Raw genomic sequence first — 27,635 nt, 5'->3', positions numbered from 1 at the left:
TTTTGCTAAGATGAGGAACACATCATTTCTGTGCTTTTTTTTAAATGTTGATTTTATGTTACTTGCTAAATTTTGGTCTGGGGATCCAGTTCTGTGTAAATTCTTTACTCGGCATTAAGTTTGCGTTTTTTTTTTTTGTTTGTTTGTTTTTTTGCTGCTAACGGCCTAAATCTCTAGAGGGTCAAACTTCTGTGTCTGTGTATTTATAATAATTATTTTCCCCAAACTTCTCAAGAGATCGCTTTCCACTTCCAATACAACATCTCAAACAGTTCATTAAGAATGACTGTGGAAGTGCAGAGGAAATTTAGCAGTTATGAAAAAAGTCCTCCGTAGTCTCCAGGGGGCGTAGTGCGCCTGCATGCCTCCTTTAACAGCTCCTTTCCAGTGGTGGTAATGACCTCCTCCTGAAACGCAAGAGCATTTATTAAATCTCAAGTTTACTTTTTAACCTGATGGTCTCTTCTGAGTTTATCATAACACAGTGATTGTGTAAAAGATTTCTCAACTTTATGCGTAATCTCAACAATTAGCAAAACAAATCAAGGAAACAGCTGTCTCCATTTTTCCTTATGGAACATAATGAAGAGAAAGTGACAAACTTAATTTTTTTATCATATAACAATAAACAACAATAAAAAATACGAGACAATTAAAAAAAAATAAATAATTAAAGTGGAACCTTGGACACGCTGTGTATGTGTGTGCATGTGTGTGAAGCTGAAGGAATGACTCCCTACCTCCTCTCGTCTTTACAATAGCTCTCTCTCCCCTCTTATTTGAGAGGAACGAGGGCTACTGTGTGGGATGACATTCACAAACACACACACACAAACGGAAACACTGCTCCATCGGGAAACTTAACAAGGAACCTCCCTGATGACACCCCTGAGCATGGGAGACGATTACCCACAATTCCACAGCACAAGAGAAAAAAAGATAAATAGTGGAGACATTGGGGCCAACGAGGAGCTTACTCATGGCGGATTCTCTTCAAGCAACGTTAAAGGGAATCTCTTCTGTTAGCCCACCTTGTGAAAGTCGATGAGATCAGCGAGAGTGGCGTGGCGGTTCTGGTCCACTCCTAGAAAACTGTAATAATCCCCCGAAGCATCGATCAGGAAGTGTTTAAAGCCAGTGGCCGTGCGATACGACAGTGTGTAACCCCAAATCCTCTCACTCACTCGTACCAGGAAGGAGCCTTCAGCTTCATCCATCAGTAATTTCTCCGACTCCTCCCGTGTGATTATTCCTGTAAAGGTAAAAAGTATGGGCAAACAACGATGGCAACAACAATAAACTTAGGACATTGTTTTAACATTTGTTTTAACTTTAGTCACATGACTTTTGTATAATGAGGAAAAAACTTTTAAATGTATAATCATTAAGGAGTTTTTTCAGGAGGTGCTGGCTTTTGGTTTATTAATCTTAAAATCAGGCATCAGTTTGTAAGTAACATTTAACCTGAGTGCCTGGGTCCGTTGGAGACCTCGGTGATGACATTCACAACCACAACAACAGCAATAATCAATCGACAAACCAACCAACCAACCAACTAACTAACTAACTAACCACCCAAACCAAAAGGACACGAAAGAATTTAAAAAATAATGTTTTTTTAAATGGGTATTTATAAACCATGCACCAAAAAAAAAAATCTGAATAAAAATAAGCTAAGAAAAAAAGAAAAGAAAAAAAAAACAAGTTAGGCAAACAAACAACAAACAAATTAACAACATAAACAAAAACTGAAATAACTTTTAAAAATGATTGAAATTTTGCGAAATTATTTTGAGAAAACATACAAAACATTTGATGAAAAAAAAATCTTTAAACAAAGATAAAAAACAAACCAAACAAGGTGAAACAAACAAAATAACTATCTTACAAGTGAAAAGATTTTAAAACATAAAAAAAGCATGAAATAAAAAACAAGTAGGAGTTGTCACAAGTTGTGAATTTGACAAACAACAAACAAATTTAAGTGAAATTGTTGGAAAATTTGGAAATTATTTTGAGAAATACAAACGTGCAAAAAGTGTAAATAAAGGTCGGAGAATGACAGAACGAAAACAATTATTTATGATATTTTAAATTCTTTGACAGACTCAATCGTATTACGATTACATTTTATTCTATTTCCAAAGAATTCTGAATTTTACAGGAAAGTGAAAACCCTTATAAAATAATTCATAGCGATAGTTTTTCCATCGATTTTACAAATTTCACAGATTTTTCTTTATTTGCATTTGTTTCTCCTTTACTGAAAAAAAAATTGGTCCCTTAAACCGACTGATATAAAGTAATAAAAAAAACAAATATTTTATTACAGATATCTATAGTTAGCATTTGGTAAGAGAATAAATCCCAACCAAATATGGCTAAACTACATAAAATAAGTCTACACACTATAATTCTCATCTCTTTCCTGACATGGGATCCGAGCGCATCATGGCCAGGTCTCTAGTTACCTTGTCTCAAATGTACATCATGTGAAGCAGGCGTTGGTGTAACTCGAACCCTCAACTCAGGGATTGATGTATCTCGGTGTGTATGTATCCTTATCTAGATGGCTCTTAGTTAAGGTAAGAAAGGAACGCCTTGGGCTGTGTGTTCTGATGGCATTTCACACACTCTGGAGTTAATTTTTTCTATCTTTTAAACAAGAATTACATCCTTTGAGCCGTCATGAGACAAAAGCGGCAGGACGAAGCCAGTAATTAGCCTGGAGAAAGAGCTGAATTATTTAAGAATCCCTGTCATTTCTCTAACTCACACACACACGCACACACACACGCACACACCTCACTACACAGCTGCTCTCCACCCGGAAGGCTCGGTTTACAAAAGAAGTATGGCTGGTTTTTATTTTACTGTTGGATCAGGAGAGATTGTATGAGCAGAAGGTCAGAAAGTTAGCATGAGTTTAGCGTACTGCCTGTAAAAGTACTACAAATGTACAGCCACAGTTTTTTTTATTTTTTATTGTGTAATTATTAACATTCTGAATTAAGTCAAAGTGAGAGTGATTTCAAGCTCTGCTTAAAACGTCACACAATAAAGCACACCAGTGAGCTTCTGTAGATCACCTCGAAACCACGGCGCGATGGTGTTGCTCGTCCGCTCGTATCCGGCATTTTTCGGCTTCTGGTCCTCAGAAAACCAAAGTACGATTGATTCTCTAGAGCTGGGCCGAGGAGCACGGACCCATGCAGGGCTACAGAAGAGAATGTCATAACATTTAGTAGACATCCTTATCCAGAGTGACTTACTTTTATATCTCATTATGAATCTGAACAGTTGATGATTAAGGGTGTTGCTCAGGGTCCCAATGGGGGGGGCAACAGGGTGGTTGTGGGATTTGAACCTAGAACCTTTCAAACCCCAAACCAACGCCTTAACCACTGAGCTACCCCTGACCCCACCCTCCTAATCTCCTAATGCTGGGTGTAACAAAGGCTCCAGTTAGAGGATTTTATTTTGAGAGGTATGCAGGCTACTTGTGATTAAGCTGTGATTGGTGGGAGAGTCAAGAGAGAAAGAGCTGGTCAGAAGCTTTATTTATTTTTTTGAAAAAGAGTGCATGTCATGAAAGAGAGAGAAAAAAGTAAACAAGATAAAACGGCGTTAGTAAGTGAAAACTTTAAAAGTAAGTGAGCTGAGAGCTTGTTTCATTAAGGTGGCTACTTTTAACTGGTAACAAGTTTAGCCAGTTAGCGCCTGTTTGCTAACGGCAAGTTGTATCAGCTGCTCCCTGTAATGGGTCGCCACAGTGGACACCAGTGATGGGTCGTTTTTTTTTTTTTTTTTTTTTTGAAAGAATCTTTAACATGACTCAGATAAACGAGTCGTCTCGGAGAGTGATTCGTTAATTTTCTATTGGGTGCGCATGCGCAAAGCATCGCAAAACCTCCGTATGTTATATACAGGAAACAGTATTGAACGATAAGTCTTATTCTTCTTCTTCTTCGGTGGTGTTTATTGGCGGTTGGCAAACCAACTTATAGGGTCATTACCGCCACCGACTGGACTGGAGTGCGGACAGGATACATGCTTATATGATTAATTTAATACGATATATGGGGGACAAAAAAAAAAAAATAAACCTGTCTAAAATATTTTACTTAATTTCGTTTCTTTAATAAACTTAATAATACTATCATATATGGCTTTTTCCTTTAGTATACCTGTTATTGAAAAATCTTTATGCTTAGCTTCAATTAGTGACTAAGGTGATGTCTTTCATTGTTGTATTTCCTGCAGTGAAGTATTACATGTTCAACTGTCTCTTGCTGACTACAGTGATTACATTCCCCAGTTGGGTGCTTGTTAATTTTAAACAGTGTATTATTCAATCCTGTGTGACCTATTCTCAAACGGGTTATTATATTCTCTTCATTTCTGTTCCTGCTCTCGCTCTCCTCGCAGCACCAGCTTGTTGTTGAATATTATATAAGTGTCTTCCTGTTTCGATACCATCCCAGTGTACCTGCCATACCGATTGTGCATATTTCCTAATGAACACTTTAGCTTCTGCTTTACTTAATGGAACTTGTAAATCAATCTGCTTTAATTTTAACGTTTGTTTAGCCAGAGCATCCACTTTTTCATTTCCTACCACACCAACATGAGCAGGAACCCAAATAAGTTGAATTAATATACCCATAAGGTTTATATTATACAATTTATGGAATTTTTCATTAATTATATCCATCCTAAAAGATGATCTGCCAGATTTTATGCTTTCCAGTGCTGAGTAACTATCAGATGCAATAACTACGTTATTCATTCACTTTTCTTCTGTCCACTGCAGGGCCATTAAGATTGCCAATAGTTCTGTTGCAAAAACTGATAAATAATGTAGACATATTGGGGGTATTTGTATTGAAAACGAAACATTTTAATTTATTTCTGATCAAATGAACGAAATGACTAAAAAAAAAAGATTTGTTCATTTTGATGAACGAGATTCAAAGAACCGAGTCACTAAAATGATTCGAACTTCCCGTGGACACACAAGCCTTGCACGCCGGTTTTGTGGCAAAGTAGGTACAGTAAGTGCGTCTTCTTAGCCCCACCCCCGTCAAAACGGCGCAGGGAGCGCGCATTACTAGGGAGGCTCATCCGCGCGAGAGGTTATGCGCGTCCCAGTGCGCTTCTACGGAGCGCGGTAAAGGCCAAAATTGACATGGTTATCGTTTTTTAATCCCTAAAAAAATGAAAAAAGACAGCAAATTTCACGCGCCCTAGAAACAAAACTTATCATGACTTGCGTTGTTTTGTGTTTTTAATTACTGGTACACTAAACCCATGATTTATTTATGCTATTTTTAAAAATTATTATTATTATTATTATTATTATTATTGTCTCGAAACTGTACCTGACAGGTCTCTATTGTCGCATTATGGTTTTGCTCCACTTTACTGAAAAGACATGTTTGAGAAGAAATATTAGACGAAATCTCACCAGTGTTACTGCTGACTCATTTCCTGACTCATTGTGCATTGTCACTGTCAGATACTGTACTGTTTTCCTCATAATTTCTAAGTAAAGATGTTCCCACACCTATCACACCGTTGCTACGGATTTGTTTTCACACCACAAGTGAGTTTTATTCTTTAAATATGTTCATTATAGCAAAGGGAACACATCCCGATGGACAGAAATGTCACCATCAGATACTGTTTACACTCTGCTTTCTACGTAAATAACTTCCCACATGTCTGAGACTGTTACTGCGGCTCTCATGTGTGCCGTTTTAACAGGGGGGGGTGGGTGTAAGAAAACGTATCATGATCGCGGAACCAACTTCGACACAACACAGGATGCCCTTCCTGATGCACCCCTCCTACTTTATCCGGTCCCAAAATGGGAGGGGTGCCCTTCCTGACGCACCCCTCCCATTTGGGACCTTCCCTGGGTTTGGGACCTTGGCACTTCAGAAAGTGAAAGTGACTAAGTATGTATCTGAGAACGCCACTGAAGTGTAACGCTGCGTGTAGTATTTGCAGTGAATCTGCCGTGCAGTGGAACTTCAGATTGTGTCAAAGGGGCCTGCAGGCATCGTGTGGAGGAGAAGTTTACTGACACCAGGGTTGGAGCTGGAGTCACTCGACAGGGAACAACTGTGACACGATCAGAGGATGACATCACAGTATGCATCACCTCACGATCACTAATGGAGCAAAGGTACAGAATCAACATACAAGCACCATCTGTGACAGAGAATCGCCATCTCCAGTATCTACTATGATGTAACTATGATGTACTGTGTGACCCGCAAAGCTGTCAGACACAAGAATTAAAAGTGATTCCAGAGTTGATTCCCGCGTCCCCTGTAGTTGTCTTGTCCTTCAGACAAGCTGGGACGTGAATACTCGTCTTTTTGTTGCTGTGTGCTATTTCATCGGTGACCTGCCATCCATCAGCTTTAGCCAGTGACTCCTCTCAAGCAACCATCCGGAGATTAAGGTACTGAGATCCAGTTATATTATTTGTAGCACGTTAAAGGGGACACGAGAAAAGCATTGAACACACGTTTTTTTATATGTTGCTTCATTCCAGCAAGTGATATGCATTGAATGCTTCATTGCAGTAGTTTCAAAGACTCACTTTTAAACTTTGAACTAAGCTGTAATTGCATGCGAGACAGACTCTCTTGTGAAATGGTTCTTAATCAAAATTCGACTGGAAACATTATTTGGGCTCAGTGTATCATTGGCGAAGGTGCACATGTTCCAACCCACCATTTTTGTTAATGTAAGATGTTCTCTTAAGACACTCAAAAGGTCTCACGTCCATAAAAGTGTCAATTAATGGGGTTTTAGGGCTCAAGCACTATGACATCAGCAGTACAGTATGTCAATATGTCGTCATAGTGTGTAAAGGGCCCTATTGTTTTCCTAAGGATCAACCCCACCACCACCACCATTTTGGGCTTTTTGGGGTCTTAACATAGTCAGAAACTCCTGAAAATCTCTCAGTTAGAATCTGCTGTCATTAGGATGCCTGAGCTCATTGAGCCGAACAACATTCACATTGCATGAAACTCAACAGGAAGTCAGTTATTTCGTGTTGTTTGCCAAAATGCATCTGAGGGCATTTGATAAACTCCTCCTAGGGACCACACTGCTATGTGATCTAAACACTATAATTCTTGAGGGATTTTTGATATCTCAAACGGGTCAGCTGTGATGATGCGTTAAACTTATGCCGAAATGTGGTTATTAACTTTCTGTGGGACATCATATTAAGCCACATCTTGTTCAGTGACATCACACTGAACAAGATGTGATTTTAATTTTGGTCGGCTCCTGAGCTCATAGTGATTTAGAGAGTGTGAAGGTAGCGTTAGTTAGTAAGCATTACACACACACACACACACACACACACACACACACACACACACACACAAACACACCTACTCAGATACTCCCCGTACCCATACTTGCATACATTCACACACACCTACACACACTCTCATACACCCACATACAGTATATTTGTATCGCATGTGTGTAAATTTCCAACAAAGAAGAAACTTGATCACGTTTCTATTTACTGTATGTACTGTATGTAACTTATACCTATTTGGCAGACGCCCTTTCCTGAAGGGACTTAGACGTTATCCTCTTACACATCTAAGCAGTTGAGGCTCGAGAGTCTTGTTTAAGGGCCCAACTGGTGACATGTTGCTGGTGCCAGCAGGTTGAACCGTTGACCTTCCTATCAGTGGTGCAACACCTTAACCCCTGGGCTACAACTGATAACGAATAACGCCATATTGGTTTCTGGCCTTTTTTAATGAAATGTGCTAGAATGTGCTGTGTGCTTAACCCGCTTCTTTTTCCCCCTTTATTATACGTTTCTGTTACATGTACAGCTTTTAGACATCCTTGTTCACCCTCATCCATCCTTATCCAGACCGAGAGCATATTGTCAAAAGAGGTTTTTCTTAATGACACTAATTAAAAAATAATTCAAATAAAGATAGCCAACATTTATTTGTAAATCTATTTGATAAATAATGCAAAGAATTTACAAACGAAATGGTAAAATGCACGTTGCTAAAGACACTAAACAAACCCTTGACCTGATGAAAAATCTAAAGCTTGCTTTTAATTATTATTAATATTATTATTATAACTTTAAATATTTTTATTGTTCCTTCTGATTACTGCTTGTCAAAGCCTTTAGTTTTGTGCTTTCAGCTGTTTGTGCACATGCCCTTTTATGGAGTTTTGGGCGTGTCACTACATGCGAACTAACATCAAAGGAAATTATTATTTAATGATTATAAAACTAAATGAAAAATGCTGAAAAAAACTTATGGGGAAGTTTTGTTTTCTAAGTAGTTGTTTATTTAGCATGGATGGAGGGAGTCTCCTGGGACAGTCAGACATAAAGCTAAAACATAACTTTGTGGTTTCTCTGTAATATGATGAGCTGTGTTGTTTTGTTTTTTTAGTTTTTATATAAAGACTGAAAAAAAGAGAGAAAAAAAACATCTTGATCTCATTCAGGTGTAATCCCACTCAAAAAAATGAAAGGAACAGATACAGTAGTCCTGGTTTGACTCGAACACCGTTAGTATGCGTAGTATGTAAGGTTCAAATGAATTTTTGGAGCAGTATATTTTCACTTCATTTCGGAATGTCATTCACCCACCCACACACACACACACACACACACACACGCACAAAATAAAGAGTAGAGTCACCTGTCCATCAGGGGCTGCACCGCAGGGCTGCTGTATTTGCGGCTCTGTCTTCGGCGGTAGAGCGGAGGATCCGCAGGCTGGAGGCCGGGTCGAGCATGTTCTCTGCCACAGGGCGAGACTTTATCCTGTGATTTGTCTGACGGCTCAATTCCTAGCGCGCTGTGTCTCCTGCTGACGGGGATTTGCTGCTTGAAATGGCCTTTCTCCAGGGCTCGGATGGACTGCCGCTTATATTCATCCCTCGCCCAGCGTGCCCTCCTCATCATCTCCTCATCTGCCGCCTTGGAGCGCTGCACTGTGGGGGGGAGATTCGTACATGGTGCTGGATTTCATAGTACTGATTAATCGAGGGTGAAAAGGACACAGCAGCTGCACAGGCTCAGGATTGAGAAATAGTTTTAATATTAAAGAGAAAGTAAGTCAGCTTACTAACTGCACAAGAGGGAAAAAGTGAACAAACAAATCTGAAAGGTAAAAAAAAAACTATATGTAGATACTTGCTAGAAGGTACTCACGCTGTTCTTCCCACCGCTTGTCATCCTGTTCACTTTGTTTCTGTTCCTGCTGCAGCGACATGTACAGCTCTTTCACTCGCTTCTCCTCAGCACACCGAACCTCTTGCTCTCCCTTCAGCCTCTCTTCTTCCTCACGCTTCTGCACACAAGACAAAGTTCCTTCATATTTCGTGACACATTTCCATGACATAATGGGTTCGCATACAAAGGCATGCTAATTTTAGGAAGTAATCTTTTATTAATGCTATCAGTGCGTCAGCATCATGATGTCTATGCTTAAGTCCTGATATAATTAGGTGAGGTGGTTATAATGTGATGATAAATAATGCTACATAGCTAAATGCTAGCATGTTGACCCGTACAACGTCTTTTGGCGATAATTCAGGAAATCTCGCACACCGTTTGAAAAATCAGTTTAATGTTTAAAGTCTAATCCGATCACAGAGGCAAAACAAACAAGTCCTTTTATATTGTCTTAAGAAGATCCCGTTACTGAGCGCTGAATCATTGATGCACACGGCCTCAGTGGGGATCCATAAAGGATGTAGGTGATGCTGAAAAATCAAAAAAAGATTACTTCACCTACCCTGGCTCCTCAGAGCACTTTCTTATTTACACTCTCAGATTGAGTTTGCCAAAGTGAAAATAAACTTTTAGGTTGTAAAAAAGCCATAAAAGCTTTAGGCTATTAAGGGTTAAGGTGAAGTATAATTTAGATTCAGTTATAGATTTAGATATTAACCAGATAAAGAGAAGGTCTTCATGAGAGCCAGTTTCATGATGGTGCCTGATGGGTCTCGCAAATGCACTTGACACAATACTGTTCTTACGCAGGACATAACCCCCCCCCCATTTTAATCCGGGCCTGGCACCGGCTGGGAATCGAACCCAGGCCTTCCACATGGCAGGCAAAACATCCACCATTGAGCCACTAATATACTATAATGTTTTAGAATGTAGAAAAATGAAGCCAAACTTGTGTTAAAACTGGTTTCGACTGGTTGATACAGTACCTTTAGCTCTTTCTGTATGCGTTCTTCTTCTTGCTTTGCTGCCTTTCTGTCCTCAGCTTCCTCTTTCCATTTCCCAGCTACCAGACGCGCCTTCTCTTTAGCGATGGCGTCCCTGAACTTCTGCTTGATCTCTGCTTCCTTTTTTCGCCTTACGGGCAACAGAATTTTCAGAATGTTACATGCTAATATTCTTTTCCTCTTATAAATAAAGGCGCTTCTCCCTAGATCTGTTCCCTCGACACGCTGCTCTTCCATAGAGATACTTACCACAGCTCTTGAGCTTCTAGTTGGGCCTGCCTCCGTGCTTTCTCCTCCATCAGCTCTTTGATGATCTGCCCATAAGGTCTGTCCCCAGGAGCTTCACCCATGATCCACACCCACACCTCACCATCAAGGCCATGGAGCCACTGAATGTGTTTTCTCTCCCCTGAGGACATCATCGAATGATCATTTCACACAACGATAGCTTGGCACTCACTCAGCAGTCCAAGACCAGGCTTGAAAGCGATTCAAAGTTTAATGGCATTTTCAGAACACATGGGCAAACCTGTCAGACAAACAAGCCCTTTAATATTTTCTTAAGATGACCTCATAACCGAGCCCTAAATCATTGATGGACAAGATCTCAGTGTTGAGCTATAAAGTATGTAGGTGATGCTGAAAAATGATTACCTCGAGTCCCCTGGTTCCAAAGTGCACTTTGCTATCATCCGTAGCTTTCTCAGATTAAATTGCCAAAAATAAAATTTAACTCTGAGGGTTAAAAATACAATACACGGTAATAAGTGTCCTATGCCATGGATTGGCACCCTGTCTAGTGTGCCCTAAGTCTTTTGGGATAGGCTGTAGTTCATCTGTGATCCTGTATACAAGATAAAGCGGTATATATAACGAGTGAGTGAGTGGGATCAAGTACTATTTTAATTTTTATTATTATTACTACTATTTTTATATCTGCATAATAAAGAGGGTAGTGTGCTAGGCAGAGAATTATGTACAGGTTGGGTAAAATTTAACGAGCCAGAATTTAATAGCTAAAGAACTTGTAGTATCGCGGGAGTCATAATGTAAAAGGATTTCATATTTCCCATGTCAATAGTACAGGCATTGAAGCACATACAACAAAAAACAACATGACCGACAGCTTCACTGTTCAGGAATGAGATAAGATTGCAGCACGCTGTGAAGTGTGGAATTCCATTGTTCTTGTTCAGAGATCGTACATCGTACAGTGAAAGGAAGGAACTCAACACTAAGTCCAGAGATAATAGGACCTTTTTCTTTGCAACTGGCGACCAAAGGCTCGGTGAACAATGCAAGAAGATGATTCACTTTAATCAAAATACTTCAATGAATTTGTATTAGTAAAATGTATTAGTAATTTTAATGCTTGCTTACTTTTTACACACCCTGTATAATAGAACACTTGACATGAGGTGGCTGGATGAAAGGGTCACATGTCCGACTAATCAATGTAGCATGTTTGTGCATTCCTTGAAAGTTCATGACTTTCTGAAGTGACGTTAATTAGAATACTTTCTAAGCAGGAAACAATTTGCTTTGACAAATACTACATCACACACAGCTTAACCCTTAAATGATTCCAAGACAAGGATGAGCCATAGGACCTTTAACCAGAATACCATAGCTGGTGAACATTACACCAAACTGGCACCCAAAAATTTGAATCGTCCTCATTGTTCTACGACACACAGCTAAATAACTGGCTTATTGAATCCTTCATCCCGCTTAGTGAGTGATCTTTGAGGACTTTATGGAGCTGAGTGTTCTCACCCTGCCTCAACGATGGAGCCGAGTTCTTCTCGGAGCTTTCCCCTTGCGCCTCTCGCTCCATCCAGCGCCGCACCTGCTCTTGCCGGATCTTATAGAAAAGGATCTGCTTTTGTTCTTCGCTCAGCTCGGCGAGGAGGTCCGGCTCCACGTACATGTTGTGGAGGATACGTTGCATCATCCTGACCTTTGACCTCAGGCACTCCACAACAGGAAAAGATGAAGAGGAGCTATTAAAAAATGACATAAACAACACACAGACAAGGTTCGAAACACGACATGATGTTTAAAATAGGATCAGTTATTCAAGAGCTTCGTCCAATTCTAGGAATAAAACCCAGGGCTGTGCAGTTATCGGAAATTAATCAGTGACAACCTGACATTCTAATGTTGTTTCCAACTCTAAATAAAACCTATAGTCAGAGGACTGGTTTAACGCACCTGGGATATTTTGCTGAAGTCGTCACTCCTTCTTCGTAGCCGTCATGCTGCGGGTGTTTAGGATTTTTCAAACCCCTCGCTGTCTCGTCTGTTAGCTGTCCCGCTGTGTCACCAAGGTTTGGAGAGGAGCCAGGTGGACCTTAGTGAAACCAGTGACCCCCCGCCATGATGTCGCGCCTTCATGATAAGTGCTCTTGGTCTGAGGGTGACTTTAATATGCTTTAAGATGAAACTAAAAGGAATTTGTCAAATGGAAGGCACCCTACAGGTGGACAGGTACAGGCACACTGCTCAGGCTTAGAGGCTCCAGTCAAGAAACACCAGTAAAGGGAAAGATCTGAGTAACCGGATCTGTGTGTGTGTGTGTGTGTGTGTGTTGTAATTGAGATGGGGAGCTTGGTGGATGGTGGAGCCAGGTAATGTACAGTAAATGTTAAATGTAATAAAGCTAAAAAAAAGTAATTATAAGGATAATTTAATTTAAGTTAGATTAATTTAATGATACAAGTGTCTGCGTTATATACATATACAATATTATATATTATAAAGTATATAAACCATTTTATGTATAATGTACTATATAATAATAATAATAATAATAATAATAATAGCATAACAAAAGTCCAATAAATTAAAACAAAAACAGTGAATTATTAGAATAATTATTAGAATATATTTTATTATTAGTATATGTAGAATTCTATACTCAATTTCTATCCTGAAAAATCCCGGACAGGGTCACAGAGACACAAGGTGGGGGACACCGCTGGACAGGGTGCTGATGTGCGCACTCACAGTAACTTATGTTGTGCTATACTTGTTGTTTAAATGTAGTCTCTGCATTCCCAAAAAGTGTAACATGATGGTATGAACTGTTGCTTTAACAGTTAAGATTATTTAAATTATTTTGTTCTTGTACTCGTTCACATTTTATTCCATTGTTATTTTATCAGAAGTAGTGATGTACCCCTTTCTTTGCGATTTTCATTTCAGGTTATCGACCACATATAAAGTGAATCCAATTTGAACGATTGTTGTATAACCTGCTCATCTGTCAAACACAAGAATTGAAAAGTGATTCTGGAGTTGATCCTCGTGTCCTTTTTTTTTTTTGAAGCAGGAGCTGATGTGCAACTTTCAGACACGACTTGATTTACGATTCCGATTTTTTGCCCATAGTGTGTAATGCGGTGTGTGAGATTGTGTGTGCAATGTATTGGCACCCATCACCTTGTGCCCTGGAATTGGCTCCAGGCTCCCCATGACGCCACACAGGATAAGTGGTATAGACAATGCAGGGCTGTTTTATGTAAACAGTAAAATTGGATCGTTTATGTAAACAGAACACCTGGATAATTATAGATTTTATGGGCCAAAAAACTTATGTCTAATCAGAGGTGTTTGTGTGCATGTGCGTGTGTGTGTGTGTGTCTATTCAGGCCCTGCGAAAGACAGGGGGCAGTGTGTATCTGATGTGAAACGTTTTTATTTTGTGAGCCTGTCATTTTAGGTCTGTGTGAGAAACACATGAGAGCTACAGTTCGCCTCCATCTGAACGCTTCAGGTTGCCGAAGAATGATGTGCATTTCCATTAGCTACTAAGCAGGTGAATTTTCAGCAGCATAGAAATAAGACGACTTAAACAAAAGTGTCAGACATCAAAAGAGACTGCAGATTGGTCTTCTTAGACTACTGAACAAAAAGACAAGGCAGACGTTTTGTTTCCCCAGGTTTAAGCCAGGTTTTGTGATCTAAGTCTAAAGTTGGGTCAAGTTTCATGAACCTGTGATGATTTTATTACTAGATCAGCTTATAACAACTGGTAAAAGAAATATGGGCCTCCGATTTGCATTGTCATACTGTAGGCAAATAAACTGTTAACGGGCAGGATAGAAAAACTAATGGAAAAAATAGGGACGTAGAAATAGACGTAGAAATACTTCGAGAATTCAACTCAGAAAAACAAAGATCTTACAACTACTGGTAATCTTTTTCCTTTTTTAATTAGTTGTAATGCTTAAAGGTTCATACCCTAGGGATATGTGCTCCTGTAAAAAGTCTCAGATAACAACCCCTCCCTAGTCAATATTTGCTTTGACCAAATAGCCCCTGGGAACTCCTTCAGTGTGAAGATCCGACACGTTTCTGTGTCCCATACTTTTCTGACCATGGAATTAAAACAGCAGGAACAACATGGACAATAACGAATGCTTTATTTCTGACAGAGGAGACCTTCACTCCCGTTTGTTCCTAAATATTACAGTTGAAACAAATTTTAAGATTTGATTGGGATGCATGACAGGATCTTCCATGGCAGGACTGATGATCTTATAAAAAGCAAAAGCTTACGGCAAATGGAAAGATAGCGATTTTGGCTTTTTGGGCTATGGAGCATTCATTTGGCCGGCTCTCGTCTTCACGGTGACGGTCATTCTCAGGGGAATAAACAAGACTGTAAAATACACAGCCATGAGCAAGGGCGATGAGAACGCAACACAACAGCATGGTGCTCGCCAGCTTAGAAATTCTTGCGACTATTAATAGTAGGCAATCTAATTACCAAAATAACTTTTTAATGAATTATTCTGCATGAAACATAATGTAATGACATGGTTCACACATCTAGTATGCATACTTACATTCTATTAAAGGGCTTTTGCGCTCCATAGCCATGTTCCTTGCTGTCCACCCACCAATGACGACAGACATGTAATTAGATGAGATAACTTTTTTACTTTTTGTGCAAGAAAATGTGTAAGCAAAAACACCTCCCTCTAGCACAATTTCCCCAGGCATTTCTAGCAACACCAAGGTAATTATCTTGACAACACCAAGAATCCATTTTCCCTGCCAAGTCTAGACGAAACTTAGGATCTACGCCCTAATGTATACACATTATCTGAACGGCTTGTCCTTTTGTTTAGGGTCAGGGAGGGCCTATTTCAGGGAATTTAGGGCCCAGGGCATGGCCAACCCAACACAGGGAACAAGGAAATAGCACACCCAATCGTATGCTGTGAACAGTTTGGAAATACCAATCGGTCTACTCAGAAGACCAAGCCGTCAAGCATGGGGGTGGGGGGACCATACAAAGGACCTGCTTAGCAACCATAAAGGTGCAGGTTGACAGTGTTAACCATTAAGCCACCAAGCTGTCCTCCTCTGGTTACAATCTCAACATTTGTACATATGTCTCCAAACCAGTCTTGAAATAAAACAATTAACAATGCTAATATGAAGACAAATAGTAAACAGGTCATATACATTGACTAATATTGACATATACAACAATGAAACAAATGGCAACCATTTAAGCTCAACAAACAGCTGACAACCTTTACTTACTGCTGCCGCTGTTTTACAGTTTTTTGTTTTGTTTGAATTGAAACTGAAAAGCTCACATTCTTAGTATTGTCACCTTTTTTAACACAAACATGCCTAAAACACATATCATTTGTCACAAATTGTCCTGAAAGCTTCAGTCCATTTAAATAACATTATCTGGTTATTCTAATGGCTCATGTCATAATGTGCAACCATAATTCAAAATAGATGGAAATTGGCAATAAAAACAAAATGGAGTTGTCACTACCTTGTACTATTAAAAAAAAAAAAAAAAAAAAAAAACATAAAAAAACCCAATGACAATACATTATACTGTATGAAGCTTTACCATGTGAAATTAATTGTGTGTTGAAAATATGCATTGATTTTAAATCTGGTGGCTACAACACCCTCCAAAATACCACCAGTAATAACAAAATGAAATGTAGAAACTGCAAGGTCATGAGAAACAAGTGCTGGTAAATAAGTAAAACAATTATGTTATACTATAGTATGCAAGGAGTTTCAAAGAAAGGCCAAGTCCTTTTAGAGCAAGGATGGGGCGCGGCTCGCTGATTTGCCAACATATGCATCAGCAAATGATCCAGTACTTTCCGGATAACATTCCTCAATACCTAGTACACAATATCATCACAAGAAAAAAAAACCCCAAAACCCCCATAAAATTTCAATGCGTAAAGGGCAGGGCAGAAAAAACACTTGTAATTAATTATGTATGAACTCTGAACCCATCTGACATCACTGTCCTAAAAACCATCTCGCTTCTGCAGAGGATATCATGGTGTAGTCTAGGAAACACTTTGGTAGATCCTTCTCCATCAACACCATTTGTCACTGCATGTATAAAAGCAACTTAAGGCTTAAGGAAAGAATACATCAATATTGTTAAGGAATGTGAGAGACTGCTCATGGCTCTGTCTCAATTGAGACGGATAGGGGCACACTGGAAACTTGCCTGACGAGTCTGACGAGTCAACATTTCAAATACCTTTTGGAAACGACAGCTGTGGTGTTCTTTTATATGTTAAATATGTTCTTTTAGGAGCATATAGCAATATATTCTGCTTAGATTACACATTTATGGCAACTAAACACAGAGTATGGGTGGACGGGCCTGCCCGCTCCAGATGTTTGGTGCATTATGAAGTGCAAAATATGGCAACAAAGACCGCATACAATTGTGCAAGAAGAATGGGGAAACACCTACAAGCTAAACCTAACCTTGACTCATGAGTAAGCAGCTTAAAACACTTGTTTTTATATATTATATATATTTATATACAGTATATATTGCTAATAAAAAGAACATTAACTATAATCATATACTCTCCTATGACCTGAAGCACATTTCTGGCTTTGATCATGCTTGTGGGTGCCATGCAAATGTCTTTTCATAATTCTTTTTTTTGCTAGGATCTTAGAATGGTACATAATGAAGGGAAATATTGTCATTTTTTGCTTGCTTATTTAAAAAAAAAAAACATACTGTAGCTGTTTATTAAATGTCGGAATGTCACTACCAGATATATGAATGTATGAGAGCATATGATTAGTTTAGGTTCTTGTTATGGCTGGTGCTGTAATTGTGCCTAGGAATGGAGACGCTCACTGTGAGTGACATAATTGCTGGAACCGATTTGAATGGTAAATTCAGGTCAGTACTGAGGGTAAAGCTTAAAGGTTTAAATATGTGGTGCATTTGGAATCTTTTGCGGACCAAAACTCTTGAACCTGCATACAGTAAGTGAACCTATAGGTTGAACCTACAACCTTCTACAATAATGTGATACCCTTCTACACATGTAATGGTAACACATCATGTGTATAGAAGGAAGGAGATTAACTTGAGTGTCATGCTGGAACAGGTTTGGAGGTTTGAGGGAATCTTAACATTTGCATACAGCTAGCCATTTTATATATTTGTGTGCTGCCAGCTCTATGGAGACGGTTTCCCCCATTGTTTCAGACAATTTTAGCCGACCTGAACCAAACAAACGTAACTGTGACCCAGTGTGTTATTTATTTACTTACGTATTACTTCTTTATACTTGTTTTACGTGTTTTGTAGGCATGTAGCATTCACTTTCATTATTGCATACAGATGTGGGCATTACAGATTTTGTCAATTAAATGTTAATCAGTTCTATACAACGGATATTTAAGTCAAAATGGGACTTTTAACTGTGCCAGATTAAAGAAGACATTTATGAAAGTAAAATCTTCCTTCATTTCTCTGTATAACCCCCTAATGCACTTATCCCAGTGTTTCACTAGTGCTTAGATACCATCAAGGTAGAAAGACGGTTTTCTCAGAATGCTGGAGCCATGACCTGCTTTACATCTGAAACACCGGCCTTCCAGGAACTCCTTTATTGGTCAATCGTTTTTCTGATTTGTTTTTGTTTTTAAAAGGTTTTCCTCTCTCTTTTTCTACTCCCTATGTATTGCTCAAGAAAAAAGAATTTTTTTAATGTTCTACATTTCTATATAAACCATTAAACTCAAAATGGCTTAAACGTTCCTGACAGAAAGGTGCAAAATGAAAAAAAGTGCACAACAAATATAAAAAAGCCGCTGAAGCCCAAGGTATACAATGAGGAAATGACAATAAAAACAACGTGCAACCTGACACTGTGGTATGAGTAGAAACATACAATGCAGAAGAATAATGAGTCAGGGTGTGGTGAAAAAGCCTCATCATTAAGCCCAGATGTTCCTCACTATTGGGGTGTACCTGTAGGACAGGTAAAACTGCTGAAGGTGGACAAGGCAATTCCTTGAGCATGTATGTTGATTCTGAAGGATGTGTGTATAAGGAGATTCCTTTCTAAGCGGTTCTTAGCAAAACTAGCAGTTCCTGTAACTGTTGGCCTTGAGACTCTACTATATTCTGCTAGGTGAAGTGATGAAGTGGGGGGAAAAGCAGAGATTACAGTATATAGTGTGTTCAAGGCACATATATAGTGGGGTGGAGGCGGGCACAGCGTAGCTCTTCTAACTCAGCAGTGGAAATGGAGGCGTTGCTAGGCTTTTTAAATTATCGACATAGTGTTTAGTGTTACTTTATTTTTTTCGTCAACAATATCGCATGCTGATTTCGTCACTCTCACTGTTTACTGATACCCGTAATGTCTCGTCATCGTCTTGGGGAAATTCCTCAACGAATATTTTTCAGCATTCTTTTGTTGATGACCTTTTTCCCCAAGATGAGATAATGAACAGTATCAGTGAACAGTGACAAAATCAGCATGCGAAAAACTTAAAAAAAAATTATTTTGGCTAGACTAAATTGACTGTAGGGTTAATTGATAATATTTTGACCTTATCGCTAAATGTTATGCATTTATAGACTGAAGCTAGACTAAAATGCCCAGACCTTTAGTTGACTAAAACTTGACTAAAACAAAAATAGTATAAGATTGACTAAATAAGATAAAAACTAACAGGGACATTTATCCCAGGACTAAGACTAAGACAAAAATTGAAATAGCTGGCTTTCTAGTTTCGAGTTGTGCGTGTGTGGTGCACACTGGTCTATCTAAAGCGAGACATTGACCTTCCTAAGCCTGGCAAAATTAAGAGACACATTTTCGCAGCTGTTTGGACTACATTAAATACAAATACAGGTATTTCCAGCACTAAACAGGGTTTGGTCGTGACAGTTGTGTTTACAGTTAGATAGATATGATTGCACATTTACGACATGTGACACTTTCATTTAGTTTGGGAGACGCTCTTATCCAGAGCAACTTACATTTGTATTTCATTATACATCCAAGCAGTTGAGGGGTTAAGGGCCCAACTGGGGCAACTTGGTGGTAGTTTGAACCTGGGACCTTCAGATCAACAGTCCAATGTCTTATTCACTTAAAACTACATTACTCACCATTTAAATTTTTTCTGTAAAAAAACATAAATTATTTAGAATATATATATATATATATATATATATATATATATATATATAGTTTTTTTACAACTTCTACAGTATATCAATGGGGTGCATTATAATAATAATAATAATAATAATATTAATAATAATAGAATGTATTATAGAAAAGCTGAAAATGGATAAATGAGCAAAGAACATGGCATTTATTTTTTCCTACCCATGTTGTTACTACTATAAAAACTAATAAAGAGGAATAAATAATAGACACTTTATTATTATAACATAATAAGCACGTTCTGCAGGAATGTAGTTACACAAAACAAAAGCCACATGTTTTTTTTCTCTTCTTTTTTTCTCCTGGCTCCTGTTTATCTAAACATCCACACCCTTCATTTCATTCTCAGAACCAAAAATGTCAACTCGTTTGCACTATATCAACGTTTGTTAATATAGAAACAATATAGCATGTATGTGTATAATGTCCATAATGCACTGATCTAGGGAAAGTTATTAGAATTTTAGGATCAAAGTTTTTTCTTTGAGAATTCGAGAAGGGCAAAGGAAGAAGAAACATTGTCTTTTCTTATGCACAAATAAAAGGAAAACATACGGTAAGTATTGATGACTAATAATCCAAATTGGGTACAAGAATCACAAAAGCGTTTATAGTCTTTTACAACATAGTGTGGACTTCTAATTTTGGGAAGGATGTGCCCATGGGAGAGGTAGAAATCTACTGCACTTTGTTTGAATTATATTTCTTAAAGGAGATTCTATCTTTTATAACAAACAAATAAAGAAAAAAAGAAATTAATTAAGATACAGTAAAAACAGTCTATACTAAGAACGTACCAAAGGGATCAGTATCATTAGGAGATTGGGTCATTGCACCCTGCTTAAACTTTCATTCAACAAAATCTAACGTGGTTTGAAACAGCATCTTTATGATGATTTGAGTTATTGTATCCTTCCTAGGAGCTCAACTCTGGCCTTTAATCTAAGACCTCGCTTATTCAACCCAAAACTGTCACTTACTTGATATTCTTTGTTTTTTGCATCGTTCCATTGAAACTCTAGAGACTAGTTTTGTGTAAAAAATCCCAAGAGATTTGCAGTTTCTTCAACACTCAAACCAGCTCATCTGGTACCAACACCCATGCCATGATCAAAGTCACTAAGATGTTTTTTTTTTTTCCATCCTGATGATTGGTAGATACATCTAATTCAATTCAATAAAATTTCATTTGTATAGCGCTTTAAACAATTGTCATTGTCTCAAAGCAGCTTTTCACAATCAAAAGAATGATCTTGACCTGAAGTTCTTGACATGTACTGTATCTGCAAGTCTGTGTACATTACGTGCTGCCACATGATCAACACCCTAGCGGTGCCCCAGGAAAACTCGAAATAGACCATTGTAAAGATGCTCCAACCCATCCTAATTTGTGGCTCAGATTCTCACTGTACAACGTTCATCACTCCTTGACAGGTGAAATCTATTTCTAAATGTTACGGCTGTATAAATATAGTAGAATGCCATCACAAATAGGTAACGTGTGAACGTTTACGCAGAAACAGGACTTCTTAGACAAACATCCTTAATAGGTGCTGAAGGTAAGGTTGCTCTAAGGCAGCGCCACAAAAAACGATTTAACCAAAAGTGCTAATAAAACAAAATTTCTTTGTTCAGAAAAACTTATCTGAATATTACATTTTACATCATTCTTCCTTGGCATGAGGAAACTAACAATGATTTCATATGACTCATGGGATATTTCACCATGACAAAGATCCCCTGATACTGTACCTGTACCATGGTATTTTTGACAGTACATTAGTACACAAACCATACTACGGTACATGGTTCTAACATGGTATATACTTTGGTACAATGGTACATGTGCATGTGGTACATTTCTCTCTCTTGCACTGCAGAATTGTGGGTAATCATCTTCCCTGCTGGGTGTGTTTGTGAACCGGCACGGTGTCAAATTACGCACACACACATAACGACAGAACCACACACACACACACAGCGCCTGCGCGCATAAACGTAAACACTTATCTGTCAGGATTTATTTTTACTCTTTTTAGGTAAAGTGCAGGGTAATTTGTTTTATTTTTACTTTATATTTTGTATGAATTTTTTTTTATGTAATTATTTTTTTGGGCTGTGGAACAAATAATTAGAGTTTCCATTATTTCATATGGGAAAATTAAATTTGGTTTACGAGTGTTTTGGAATACGAGCCTGCTTCAGGAACGAACTAGCTCGTGATCTATGGTTACACTGTATTTAACATCAATTAAATACCATACAGTATCCTGAAACTCCTCTTATTACAAACAATTATGTGGTATCATATCATACTAAATACAATATCTGCTGAACTATGGTAGTCATTGTGGTACATACTGTACCATCATACAACCACAGTACCTACAGTACATTGGTTCCATGGTAATGTGTGTGGTACTGTGGTAATAATGTGCTATATTATGGTATGTAGTATAGTTTTCCCAATTTTTTTTTCTTTTATGGAAATCCTGAATAAAAAAACAAATATATAATTATGACATCCAGTAGTAGACAATTACATTCAAGCATATATGTATGCTCCTGGTGAGGGGTCGGTCGCCACAGCTGATATATATAGGCAGATATACTGTATAGGCAGGTTTGGACAGTTTTCATACCTTCTTGTTTCTGTGTCTTCCTCCCACTTTGTGTATACACGGTAATCTATCAGGTTGATTGGGTCTGTTGGTTGACATGTCTATTGGTTGATCATTGACATGATCTAATTGTCCAAAAAGCGCTAGGTGCTTTGACATAATCTGGCACAAACCACTCATGACGTCTCCTCTTCTTTACATTTTTATTTTCATTGATGGCGCAGGTTTAACTTCAGTTGTGAGAAAATCTGGACAAGATAAAATTTTATGTCCTCCAATTTATAATAATTTGCAGGATTACCTACTAGTTTTACCACCCACAATCCTTCAGATGACTGACGCACCGGCTTCTTTTTTACGTGCAAAACCCATCAGCTTCCATTTAGTCTTCTGGAGCTTAAAAGTGGCTGCTTACATACAGTAATATGCTGCGTTCTTTTCTGGCATTTTTATATAGCTGTTACTTAAGGTGGAATTCTAATGTTTCAAACCAAGAAATGTTTTAGTACTGACTCAATAATAAAGTCCTAAAGAAAAACCTATAACAACATTTGAAGTAAAAAAAACCACACAAACTAAATAGAAAATATAGTTGCAAGCAACAATGAGTACCTGTGCCATCGCCAGCTGTGCGCAACATACATACAACCTGTGTGACTTTTAAGCCTGTTAAGACCTCCAAAAAGAACCAGATACTGATGTCACTCAATGTGATGTCACTTAATATGATATCACAGAGAAAGTTATTAGCCACTTTTTAGCATAAGTTTAAGGCATTGTCCTGGCTTTGAGATATCAGAAATCCTATCGCATTTTTGCATCTTCATTTGCATTGTTTGGCAGAGGTTGGTGGGGATCATAATTCCGCAGGTGCTTGGACTGGTCAATGTTTGTGTACTGTGGGATGAAGTGTGTGTTTAGTTCTAATGGCAATCTGCTGGCCATTAGTAATCTACGGGCATCTTAATGGAAGAAGATTTCAACCTGTGTGCCAATCTTCATGAGAAACGCCCAAAAGGCTGTTTGTAAAAAAGAAAAAAAAAGAAAAAACAAGAATCCTGGAAGAACCAGCTTATTTTAAAGAGTCTTCCAAAGGATGATTACTTATAGTAATTATTTCCTTATCACAATTTCTTTTTGGCTTGATGACGTGCATGAAAAATCAAACTAAAGGCTTACATAGTCTAGAGAACATGTTAAAACAAAGGTTACAGGTGGAGTGTGTATGTGTGTATGAGTGTACGTGTAACAAGATACTGGCTGACGGGTTGAAGGGGAGGAGTCTCTGTTGTCACCTTCCTGCTTCCTCTTTCTTATTCTCTCTCGTTCACCAGGAAACCCTTTTGGGTAAGCTTCATTTATATCATCTTCTAAAAAAACATGCGTTTTCGAATGGCTCATAAAACTCTAGACTTCAAATGACAATCTCTGACACATTCTCAGTGCCCAGAGTTAAGGTTATACGTTTAGTAGACAGGTCTGCGACCTCACTCACATTGCTGTGCATTTACTTGTGACTATACAGGAGAGGCGGTTATGGTTCATCTGTGAGATTTTAGCTCAGAAACGCAGTTTCATTGTGGAGGAGGGTGTCACAACGAAACCATGTAAGAGGCTTAAAAAAAAGTGTGAAAAAAACAGGAAGTTACTATATCGTTTCTTTTCGCTTAATGTTTAAGAGACATAGAGATTTAGTCGTTATTACAGTATGTCTATATTAGAGCCTGTATTTCAGACAAAAAGACCCATAACTGGGGTATGAAAGCTAAGGAAATTCAGGTTTGACTAGTCAAGAGACGCTGAACTGCTCTTTGTGTACTCAGCTAACAGATGTTTGTGCTGCAAATCTGATTGTTTCTGTCTTCAGGCGGAGGTGAACTCAAACAGCTCAAGGTCCAGTATCAGATTTGCCTGATGACATCAGGTAGGGCGTGACGGTAAGCTGATTGACTTCTGGGGAAGCGGCTGTGTGAAGAAATCTACTACCAGAAGCTACCGAAAGCCAGTGGAGGAAGCACAACCGCCAGAAAACTCATGAGAAGGTCCGGGACAGAGGAGGGGTAAGCTGCACTTGTTGAAACGTAAAAGATTTATATATATATATCATATATTTCTCGGTTTGGTTAAAAATGGACCTTGTAAAATTTTCACAATACCTAAAAAACTTATTTTTAATATCTAGAACTAAGATATATATAATGTTTTTTGTTTTTTTTTTTAATATGAGGGCAAGTGTGATTATTAGGTTGATTTCTAAATAATTGAGACAGTTGTTTCATTAAGTGAAGAGTGATTCATTTATATCATACATCAGCATATGTTGGTATGCCTTAGTATTTACACAGTAGATTTACGTAATTTCTAAGGGAGCGCTGGAGAAACCTGCGCGACTGGACTTGTTCCAGTCATGCTTAGTGCTTAACTTTAAAGGAGCTTCTCTTTTTTCACACTTTGCTAAACATATCAGATTATTTAAGATGATATTTCTCGACTGGATTGAATAGTTCAAAGCATGTAATCACTATGTTAGATCTGAGATAAAATTAAATAATTTGTGAAAATAATTAAGGCTGGATACTGAAAATAATGAAGCGCTCGAGGAAGTCTCACTGGCTTAAGGCTGATTGATATGAAGGCCACATGTTTAAATGGAAAAAAAAAATCAATAAAGAATTAATTTAATAAATTGGCATAGTCTTACTGTAGTATCTGATTTGCGTATTATCTTTTCATTTTGGGGTTATGTGTTATTTGTTTGTTTTTACATTTCTTGATCTTAGTTCCATTGGTTGGGCTGTTATTTTTAAATACGTTACGCTTATGTTCTCTGTTTTTTCTTTTGTGTTAGAGAGAGAACAGTAAAGCACGATTCACAAACAAAAATGGTAGTAAAAGGGGGGTTTAAGTCAAACCGGGACTTTGTGACGAAATTTCTTGTGAATGAAGGTGTCTGGAGAAACAAAGCAAGTTTTACTCGCATAATAATAATAATGTTCGGTTGTTCTGCACAATCAAAAGTCCCAGTTTGACTTGAAGGCCTCTCGTACTTTACTGGAAAATACCCACCTTCAATAGAAACAACTTCAGGGACAAATGCACAATAAGACCACACAAGATAGGAGAGTGTCTTCTTAGCACTTCTTCACAAGGTCATAGGAGAATAACATGTTCCTGTTACGTGGCGCGCTATGGAGAGCCTGTTTAGATGTTTTAATGATAAGAGCCCCGACGCAGGGCTTTAGAGGGGGTCAGTGAAATCAATCCTTCCTTCCTCCCTTCCTTTCTTCCTTCCCTCCGTCCTTGCCCTCCCTCCCTCAGGAATTTGCCATCATCAATTATTTGAGATCAAATGGGGCCCAGTTTGATAATGATCATACAGATCCCCTAGGAGGGTATTAAAATCAATTCCATGCATTTTGCAAACAACCCAAAAAAACTGACTTTTTGTTGTTTTGTTGGGTTGCACCTATGACATCATGTATAGTGAGAACTGTTCAACTCAATGGAATCCAGGTACCAGGTTCTACATGTTTACATGCACGTGTGTATGAGCTATGCATAAAAATCTCCAGTGAAGGGCCCAGACTCTCAGGCAAGCAGATTCCAACCTGTGTGCTGATTTCCATGATTTTTTAAGCATGTTAAGACCGTCAACAAAATTTTAATTAATTCAAAAGAACTTGCCAACTTTAAAGTGCTCTTCTGTAAATTAATGTAAAATCTTTTATAACAACTACTATCTGTTATTTTTTTTTTTTTTTCCAGGTATTTGAGATGATGTTTTACACATCTAAATATCAACAGCTTTGCCTGGTAGCCACATGTTGGCTCGGAGGAATCTTCTCTTGCTTGTTATTTTTTCAGTATTCCTCAACAAGATGTGCACCTGAAATTCCTCCTTTTAAGACTGACTTTATCAAGGATCTGAATGTCTCTAAACCTGTTTCTGCGGCACAAGTTCAGCCGGAGCAGCCTCCTGAGCCTCCCGAAAAGCCCATTCTGCTGCTGTGGTTCTTGCCTGAAAACTACAAGTGGGACTATGGTGACTGTAAAAAAATATACAACATCGACGGCTGCCATTTAACCGATGACAGAAACCTTTACAACGAAGCGGATGCAGTCCTAATTTTCCACAAAGCCATCAGCTGGGATTTGTCGAACCTTCCACCATCTCCTCGTCCCCCTTTTCAAAGATGGATCTGGCTCCATGTAGAATCACCGACCAACACGCCAAAGGTACCAGGTATCGAGAACCTCTTTAACCTCACGTTAAGCTACAGGCGTGATGCTGACATTTCTGTGAGGTATCCACTCACGGTCAGCAAAAAGCCAAATGACATTGTAATCCCAAAGAAAGACAAACTCCTCTGCTGGTTCGTGTCCAACATGGCAACGCATACAGGAATAGGGACCAGAATGAAATACTACAACGAGTTAAAGAAGTACATCACTGTGACTATTTTTGGACGCATGACTGGGTCACGCTTGAGAGATGAAGACTACTTCCCAGTTATGGCTAGCTGTAAGTTCTATCTCGCTTTTGAGAATTCTGTCCACAAGGATTACATCACGGAAAAATTAAACGGTCCTCTCGCAGCTGGGACCGTCCCTGTCGTCCTCGGGCCACCGAGACAAAATTATGAAGACTTTTCTCCGGGTAGTTCCTTCATTCATATTGATGACTTTCCTAATGCTGAAGCACTGGCTAATCATCTGCTTGCGCTAGACAAAGATGATGAAGCCTACAGACACTACTTTGATTGGAGAAAACATGTGTCCGCAACTCCGCAACTTACCGTTTGGAATCAAGAGTTTGTCATATATATCTGTCATGCATGTGAATATATTAGTAGGCACAAAGAGTATAAAGTTGCACATGACATCTACAAGTGGTATTTTTCATAGAGAAAAACTTGAACATTTGATATCATTATAAACCTTTAGCACTGTTCCTTGATTCCTTTGTATATCGGCAATGATTCCTGAATACAACATTAATAACATGCTTTATTCTGATAACTTAAAGTGTCATAGAACATGCTGTCATTTTAACAACGTACCTGTCATCTCTGCAATCATTTGGTTAAGTGAATGTAAAATATTCTTTATTATCCACACTGTTTTCTTGTTTACAATTAATTTATGAAGTATTGCTTTTGCAACATAATTTGAAAACATAACATTTGTGAAAAAAAAAAGTATGACAGTTGCTTTATCATACATGTAGCTACAGGTTTTAAAA

The 27,635-nt window shown here is 38.4% G+C and overlaps 2 protein-coding genes across 6 annotated transcripts; one reads left to right on the top strand and one right to left on the bottom strand.

The window, feature by feature from the left end:
* Positions 1 to 141: 141 nt before the first annotated feature.
* sh2d4ba (SH2 domain containing 4Ba) lies at positions 142 to 12,845 on the bottom strand. The gene is made up of 8 exons (XM_053501738.1): positions 12,043 to 12,845; positions 10,516 to 10,675; positions 10,249 to 10,396; positions 9,236 to 9,374; positions 8,721 to 9,015; positions 3,090 to 3,217; positions 1,032 to 1,252; positions 142 to 407 (listed from the first exon to the last, which is right to left on the bottom strand). Exons 1-8 carry the CDS (start codon positions 12,284 to 12,286, stop codon positions 315 to 317), a joined length of 1,428 nt encoding a protein of 475 aa, XP_053357713.1. The 5' UTR covers positions 12,287 to 12,845; the 3' UTR covers positions 142 to 314.
* LOC128528697 (4-galactosyl-N-acetylglucosaminide 3-alpha-L-fucosyltransferase 9-like) lies at positions 5,937 to 27,635 on the top strand. Of its 5 annotated transcripts, XM_053501733.1 has the most exons (4): positions 5,937 to 6,472; positions 13,474 to 14,086; positions 24,261 to 24,453; positions 26,159 to 27,635. In XM_053501733.1, the coding sequence occupies exon 4, from the start codon at positions 26,168 to 26,170 to the stop codon at positions 27,296 to 27,298; it is 1,131 nt and encodes a 376-aa protein (XP_053357708.1). In that variant the 5' UTR covers positions 5,937 to 6,472; positions 13,474 to 14,086; positions 24,261 to 24,453; positions 26,159 to 26,167; the 3' UTR covers positions 27,299 to 27,635. The 5 variants fall into 5 exon arrangements, with proteins under 5 accessions (XP_053357708.1, XP_053357710.1, XP_053357707.1 ...); XM_053501735.1 differs by lacking the exon at positions 13,474 to 14,086 and having other exon boundaries at positions 5,937 to 6,190; XM_053501732.1 differs by lacking the exon at positions 13,474 to 14,086.

The sequence above is a fragment of the Clarias gariepinus genome, chromosome 8 (assembly GCF_024256425.1).
Source record: "Clarias gariepinus isolate MV-2021 ecotype Netherlands chromosome 8, CGAR_prim_01v2, whole genome shotgun sequence".
NCBI lineage: Eukaryota > Metazoa > Chordata > Actinopteri > Siluriformes > Clariidae > Clarias > Clarias gariepinus.
Note: the sequence above shows the minus strand (reverse complement) of the source record. Positions and strands in the feature narration are given on the sequence as shown.

Excerpts from the sequence above, each read along its gene's own strand:
- sh2d4ba (XM_053501738.1), bottom strand. The coding sequence starts at position 12,286 with ATGTCATTTTTTAATAGCTCCTCTTCATCTTTTCCTGTTGTGGAGTGC. Across the intron at positions 10,676-12,042 it reads GGCTCCATCGTTGAGGCAGG|GGGAGAGAAAACACATTCAG; the intron begins GTGAGAACACTC and ends TGATGTCCTCAG. Across the intron at positions 3,218-8,720 it reads GTGCAGCCCCTGATGGACAG|CCCTGCATGGGTCCGTGCTC; the intron begins GTGACTCTACTC and ends TCTCTTCTGTAG.
- LOC128528697 (XM_053501735.1), top strand. The coding sequence starts at position 26,168 with ATGATGTTTTACACATCTAAATATCAACAGCTTTGCCTGGTAGCCACA.